This window comes from Apteryx rowi, unplaced genomic scaffold (genome assembly GCF_003343035.1).
Source record: "Apteryx rowi isolate R43461 unplaced genomic scaffold, aptRow1 scaffold_343, whole genome shotgun sequence".
NCBI lineage: Eukaryota > Metazoa > Chordata > Aves > Apterygiformes > Apterygidae > Apteryx > Apteryx rowi.
Genome location: NW_020449897.1, coordinates 644,956 through 652,115, shown reverse-complemented (window position 1 = coordinate 652,115; position 7,160 = coordinate 644,956). Strand labels below are relative to the sequence as shown.

Sequence of the window (7,160 nt, the reverse complement as noted above, 5' to 3'; positions counted from 1 at the left end):
TGTTATGCACAGCAGCCAAAAGAGCAGCCTGGGGAGCCAGCGTTGGGGGGGCAGCCGTGGGAGAAGGGGGGGTATGCCTCCCCTTCCCCCCTCCTCAGGGACACAGCACTGGTAGCCCCCGAAGCAGGCTGAAGGGGCACTCTGGGAGCTTCTCCGAACTTTTCTGCTGGAGGACAAAAAAAAGAAAGCCCTGGTTCTTAAGAGGTAAATCCTGAAAGTTTTGATTCCTATGCATGTAGGGCTTGGGCGGGGCGGGGGAGGAGATGTTTCAGAGCAGAAGAAAAAGTTTGGAGAGGGTGGTAAGAGAGGGATTGAAGGGGTGGGAGAACTGGGAGGGGTGGCAAGACGATGGAGACGGGGAGGATGTAGCAAAAGAAAGGGAGACGACGGGAATGCAACAGGAAATGAAGAGAAGAGGAATGGAAAGACGGAGCAAAGAGACGGGAGAGAGGCCAGGGGAGAGAGGAAAAAAATGGGGCAAGAGGGAAGCCCCAAGGAAGCAGACCCAGAGCTGAGAAAGCAGCAAGGCACCCCCTCCAGCTGCCACCTTTCTCCCTCAGTTCTGAATATCTCATGAAGCCCTGCAGGCTCTCAGAGCCTCAATTTTAGTTTTTGGAGCAAGAAAGGGAGCAGTTCTGGACAAGGGGGTAGGGAGGGGATGGCTGGAAACTGCCTGTGTTTGGAACACCAGCCTTCCTCCATGTCCAAGTGCGTCCGCTTGGAAAAACACCCATGTTATACAGAGAGATATAAATATATATATAGCAGCAGGCAGCGCGGGAGTCAGACTCAGGCTTGTCCGCCTACTGCCCGGCATTGCTCCAGAGGAGCTGGAAAAAGCCCAGCCTGGCCAGTCAAGCCCGTTTCCCCTTCCCCAGTTGCATGGTTCCCTCCCCAAAACCCTGTCCCTTCTGGCTTTCCCCATCCCAGAACAAAGTGGSCCCAATTGCAGAGCCTCTGCTTCTCTTCCTTCAGGAAGAAGAAGTTTTTCAGTGCTCAGGAAGGCTGGGAAAGCTTTCCTGCCCACCCACAGCAATTTGCACCCACTCACCCCCCTACTGAGACCACCCCAAACATCTCCTCTCCCTCCTTGGAGTATGTCCCCTTGGCGGKGGGGGGGGGGGGGGGGGGGAGGGTGGTGTAAGGAGAGAAGGAGGGGGGAGAGGCTGCTTTCAGCAGCTCCAGCCAACTAGACATCTGGATTATTTTTCCCCTCTTTCTGGTTTCCGCTCTTCCCAGCAAGCAGAGCAGCTCTGGCCATTCCTGGCGACTGGAAAACCAGTGGAAACCAGCTGAACTCAGTGGGGGAAATGGAGGAGGCCAGAGTGGGAGGAGGAGGAGGTGCCGACAGCCTTTTAGTGGTTTGCCTTTGAGGGAAGAGGGATTCCCAGAGTTGGTGAAAAGAGAGATGGGGAGAGGGGATGACAGGGAAAGAGAGGTGAGGACAGGCTCCGAGCTTGCCACACCCGAGGCTGGCAAACACAGTGGGCTGCCAGATGGAAGTGCTATGTGTCTGGCAGACGGACGGGCGGCCAGACACAGGGTCCCCTTGCCCACTGGAGGAGAGGAGCACACGGGTGACCCTTTGCCCCAAGAATCACGAGTTTCTCTGGCATGAAGGGATATGCTTGGGCAGAGGGAGAGAAGGCAGAGGGAGGGCAGGGCTCAAAGGGCCTGCGCTGGCTTTGGGCACAGCTGATTTGGATACTCAGCAGAGGCAGAGGAAGGAGGAGAAGGAGGAAAGAGGGGACTGGAGGTAGAAAAAGCCGAGCAGGCCTGCCAGAAACCTGCCATCCAGGTAGGGTTTGGCACCAGCTGCCTCCATCCCTCTCCCAGTACAGGGAAAGGCAGTGCCTGCTGCCTGGGAAGCAGCCAGGGACAGCCGAGGGCCAGGAAGCACAGGCTTGCGTCCCCATCATGGCCAGGGGATGGGTAAATAGAGAGAAACACTTTCCTCCTACCACATCTTCCTTTGGTAGGTTCACCAGGCAGGGAGCATGGAGGGGGCCAGGCCTCTTCTCCAGTATCACCCTTCCCCTCACCTTCCCACCCTGTCTCTAGGGCAGAGGTCCTCAGGGCAGCTCAGCTGTGCAGGAGACCCAGGGCAGCTTTTTCCTCTCCTCAGATTAGGCCTAGTAGTACAGCATGTGCCCCACATCATGCAGACATCACTGCTGAAGGGGACAGTCCCCACTTCTAGTTTTGCAATGGGTCCCATATATGGAGGGAATGGAAAACAGGGAAATAAAGTGTCGTAACTCACATAAGACCCTCTTCCAGGGTCACATACCTTCCTAGGGAATTCAGGGGCAAGCTCAAAATGATGTCACTTTTCTCTTCTTATGACTCTGAGACCCCAGCTGTGCTGCAGGGGGACAGCAGGGCCCACACCAAGTGCTTTCCTTGAGTCCCAGTAGAGCCCTGGCCAGTGGCTATGAATGGGTTTATGCCAGAGAGAGAAACTTTCTCACCATTTGCCCCCCCATCCCAAATTTGCCACGTGTGTGGCCCATCCCAGCCTCAAGGAAGGACGTGCAGCCTCCATGTGCAGGAGGCAGAACAAGGCACTGCAAGCCAGGGAGGTGAAAGCCAACGGGAAGCAAAACTGCCACCGTTCCTGTGCTCCCTCGCCACAAAGGGAAGCAACCAATGGTGCCCGGAGCCACAAGGGGAGGTTTGTTTTCCCTCACCCAGGCATTAACCCCTGGCAGATAAGRGGGGCCCTGGGTGAGCAAACAAGGCCAGGGCAAGGTGAAACACGTGTAGCCAGCCAAGAAAGCAGTGCAACACCCAGGGCTCCCCCTTGCCAGAGGCTTTGCTSTCACTGGTACTGGCCACCCACTTCAAGGTGACCCACGAACAGAGAGGAGAAGTAGGCAGTGTAGCAGGGGTGGGACGGATGGAGCCATGTGGCCAGGAGAGCTCCAGCACTCAGAGATCAAGGGATGCTAGGTTCGTACATCTCCTCTTGGCATGCTCCTCTCAACAACTGGCCGTGCTGAAAGGACCCAGCCCCATTCTGTTCCCCCAGTCCCARCCTCCAGCCTCTGTGAGAGGCTGAGCCTGGGGAGGGACATGCCCCCACAGCCTTCAGTGACCCATTGACTTGCTTCCTGCAGTGCCAAATTCATGCCCAGGAAGGAGACTTGGATCACTGACATACTGAGGTGCCCAAAATCCTGAGGAGACAATTCTCTCCTTTCCAGCTCCTCCAAGCCCTCTTTCTCCCACTTGCCATGCACACCACCCTGGGCTCTGCTGATGTGAGCGTCCTCCCTGCTGATCCGTTCCAGCAGAGAGGCCACGTAGCCGTCCGGTCATCGCCCTGCTGTTGCATGCCTAGCTACTGCTTGCGTGCTTGTCCCCCAGTGCTGCTGTCTCCCAGACCTGCCTGAGCGCAGGGTCCCACCTACTTTTCTGACCTTGAGCAATCCATCTCCCTTTGGCATGCCTCAGTTTCCTTGCCTGAMAAGCAGCCTGCTGCTCTCCCCTGCCTGCCCCCTTACACCTCAGGCTCCAACTCCATGCTGCTGCATTCAAGTTCTGGCAAGGTTTGCCAAGCACTTAGGGATCTGAAGAGGAAAAGAGCCAAAGGAGGACAAACAAGCCAATATACAAATATTGCAATTCCCCTCCTTGCCACCCCTCCTCCCTGAGAACTACTCGGTCCCCAGGCCTCACCCTCTCCTGAAGGGTTCGGCTGAATAGCAAAAATGAGGGAGAGGTTTTTCACTCTGGGAGCACACACAGCTGGGCAGGGCAAGGCCTCTGCCTGTCTGGGAGGAGGTGCCATCTGGAAACCGGATTTCAGCTTAGGTCTGAGCAATGGGCAAAGCCAAGGGGTCTGAAAGGTACGGGGGAGGAGGATTTGAAGGGGGAAGCCTTCTTCTTCCACCTCAAGAGGAGGACACATGCACTGGCTTTAACCTCCCTGCTTTCAGGACCACCCAGCCCAGCCAGTCTCTGGAGTACACCTCTCCTGCAGGCAGCATAATTAGGAAAATCCTCTCCAGGGGCTTCACCTTTCCTTTTGTCTTTTTTAGGCTGCTTACAAGGGGATCAAGGCRGTTGCCCTGCTATCCCCTCACTCCAGCTTCTGTGACCTGCTGCCCCATCTGTGAATCAGCTCCCACACTCCCAGCAGGAGGAGGCACAGACGACAGAAGACGGGAGACAGTGGATTAGCCCTAAGCCTGTGGTTTTGCTTGCTGCCAGCCAGACGCAGCTTCTGGCAGCAAAAGCAGCACTTGGGGTGACTGCAGACCCCTCTGAGACACCTTCACACCACCATCCTCATCAGGGAGGTGGGGGCAAGAAAACAAGACTCCCCTCTCCCATTTTCCCCAAGGAGGAGTTATATGATGAGCCAGAAGTCCCTTGTGCCACTCACTGGGGAAGTTTCTGGCAGCCAACGGGTCTGAGACATACACTCTGTGGGTAATTTCATGAGTGTAACAGTGCAAAGAAACAGGGAGACAGGCAAGATTCCCACCAGCTACTCTTAAAGCCAAGGGACCACAACGTGAGCTGTGCCCCCAAGCCCCTGAGAGCACCAGGGGCAGGAGCAAGAGTGATGAGGAGGCCAGGGATGTGACATGCGACTCTGGTGTTGGAGGCCCAGTGAAGGCTAGTTTCTTGGGCTTTTAAAGGTGTTGGTGTGAGGGTGCAACAGGGTGCAATATGAGCCTTGGAAAGCTCCCTGTGATCAGCTGGGTGTCAGGTTCCCATGGCAAGCGGCGGCTGAAGTCAGAGCTGACCCCAGATATGATCAGCCCACCACTGGGGGACTTCCGGCACACCATGCACGTGGGACGTGGCGGGGACGTCTTCGGGGACACCTCCTTCCTCAGCAACCATGGTGGGGCTGACACAGCCAAAGCCAACAACTTCTTCACCCGGACACTGCGGCATGTCCGCCGGACACCACTGAGGAACCGGGGCAGTGGGAGCCAAGCAGAGACATCGCCTGCCCCCCCAGCTGTCTCACCCATCATCAAGAATGCCGTGTCGCTGCCGCAGCTCAATGAGGGGATGTACGATGGGGGCAGCAATGGCGGGGGCAGCTTAACCAGCAAGTTCTCCTTCAAAAGTGCTTCCAACAGCTTCTCCAAAACACACCAGGCCTATGGTGAGTGAAGCACAGGGCAGGGGTGAGATGCCAGCTAGGGGGCTAGCTCTGAGGCACTGCACTTMTGCATCGCCTCTCCAACACACAGTGCCTCAGTTTCCCAACTGAGGGACAGCCATCACCTTTAGGCTTTCAGCAGAGACAGGCCACTTAAGAGTCCCCAGCCCTGGTAAACCTTACAAGGAGAAACTCTAATCTTGTTTTCAACTTTTATCCTTGCTCCTGCTCTTTGAGTGTCTCCTGCCAGCATGCCCCCAGGGTGGGGCACAGACGTTTCTCCTCCATGTGCCTCCAGCACCAGCCCAGGCAGGCAGCACTCCCTCCCCATAACCTGCATTCAGCTGCCAGCCTGTGTGAAGCAGTTTTAAGGAGGTGCCCCTTATATTCCCCTAGTCCTATGCCTTTCTCAAGGGCAGCCTCCCTGGGGGTGCCAAGCGGGTGCTGGGACAGTGTGGCAAATGCTAATGTACCGAGGCCAAGGGGCCTATTACAGGTGCTTCTCCTAACCTACCAACCCCTCCATCTCCACATGTCCCTCATGGGTCTCAGTCCATTCCTCCTCTATGTGCCCACATCCCTCCCTGCTGACTATGGTCCAGGAGGGACCTTTGAGGAAGGCTTTCAGGAATGATGGGATGGGTCAGCGAGATGGCTTTTCTGGCCTCAAAACACTAGGCTGTGGCTCAGCTTTTCTCCAGGGAGGGAGCTCTGAGGCAGAGGGTCTCAGGATGGTCGGGGGGCGCCTGTGGCAGCCCATGGATGTGGCTGGGTTCCAAGGGAAAGGCAAGCTGAGGCAATGCTGCCATCTCCTGGTCCCACCTGCATGGCTCGTCCCCCACCAGCATGTTACCAAACCTGGTGCCTACCTTGAGACCTCCACTGAAAACTGGGCTTTGGAGATGTCTACACAGGGAAACAATCCTTGAAGTGCAGTAGTGTGAACCCTCTGTTTGCTGGACCTGGTGAGCCTAGGACCAATGGGGCAGTAAGGGATGAAACCTGGCCTTTCCTTCACAGGCTAGAGCCACTGACAGGACAGTGACATGTGCCAATTTAGTGTCAGTGTCCCTTGTCCTCTGGAGATCTAAGACAGGCCTCCTCTTATCATGATGTCTTAGCTGTGCCCCCCCCCCCCTCACCAGCTGTTCCTTGTGCCTTGCAGGGCTGGAGTCTGGATTTTGCACCATCCCTCGTGTGCCTCGCTTGGAAAAGGCCCAAGAGAGCACCTTCCCTGGCGAAACAGAGCTCACGCGCTCAGACTCCCTGCTTTCCTTCCGCCTGGACCTGGGGCCGTCTCTCATGAGCGAGCTCCTCCAGGTGATGAGCTTCACCAAAACCAATGGAAATGAGGCAGGGGACGATGGCCAAGACCTGCCTGGCGGGCACATTCTCCTGCATGGTGAGGGGACTGAGGACAGACTCCCTCTGGGATCAGACATAGCCCATGGAGAGGGGAAGGCAGCATCCAGCTTCTGGGACCACTCTGGGCAAACTAACCTGTCCAGGGCCAGCTCATTGCTAGGACTGACTGTCCGTGCTAATGGAGAGACACATGCTCTTCAGCACATAGGAGAGGACCCTGCCAAAGTTAGGGGCTCTGGCTGGGCTTCAGGGCTGGCAGAGGGGTCAGGGGCAGTGTCCAGAGGGACCCTGTGGCAGGGACACTGGAATGACTGCACCATAGAGGCGGGAGAGTTTGACCGGGCAGCCYGGGTCCTGGCTCACCATTATGGTGGAACAAGCACCCCACGTAGCTCAGAGGAAAAGGACAAGGGTGCCCAACAGGCCCAGACACAGGCCTCGTGGGAGAGCCCCAGTAGCAGCTCATGGCGGTCACAAGTGACAACAGAGAGCCAATCCCTGGAGGGCCCATGGAATCAAGAAGAGGAAGAGGATGAGGAAGAGAATGAGCTCTTGAGCCTGCAGGAGGGGGATGTTGGCACCCAGGATGGCCGCAGCAATTCCTTCGAGTACGCTGATGAGGAGGAAGAGGACGATGAAGTCAAGGTGTGAACAACCATCCCTCCCATCA

The 7,160-nt window shown here is 56.6% G+C and overlaps 1 protein-coding gene across 1 annotated transcript; it reads left to right on the top strand.

Annotated features, from left to right (window-relative positions):
- Positions 1 to 7,160, top strand: CDC42EP1 (CDC42 effector protein 1). Its single transcript, XM_026072473.1, has 3 exons — positions 1 to 204; positions 4,044 to 5,128; positions 6,291 to 7,160. The coding sequence occupies exons 2-3, from the start codon at positions 4,681 to 4,683 to the stop codon at positions 7,139 to 7,141; spliced, it is 1,299 nt and encodes a 432-aa protein (XP_025928258.1). The 5' UTR covers positions 1 to 204; positions 4,044 to 4,680; the 3' UTR covers positions 7,142 to 7,160.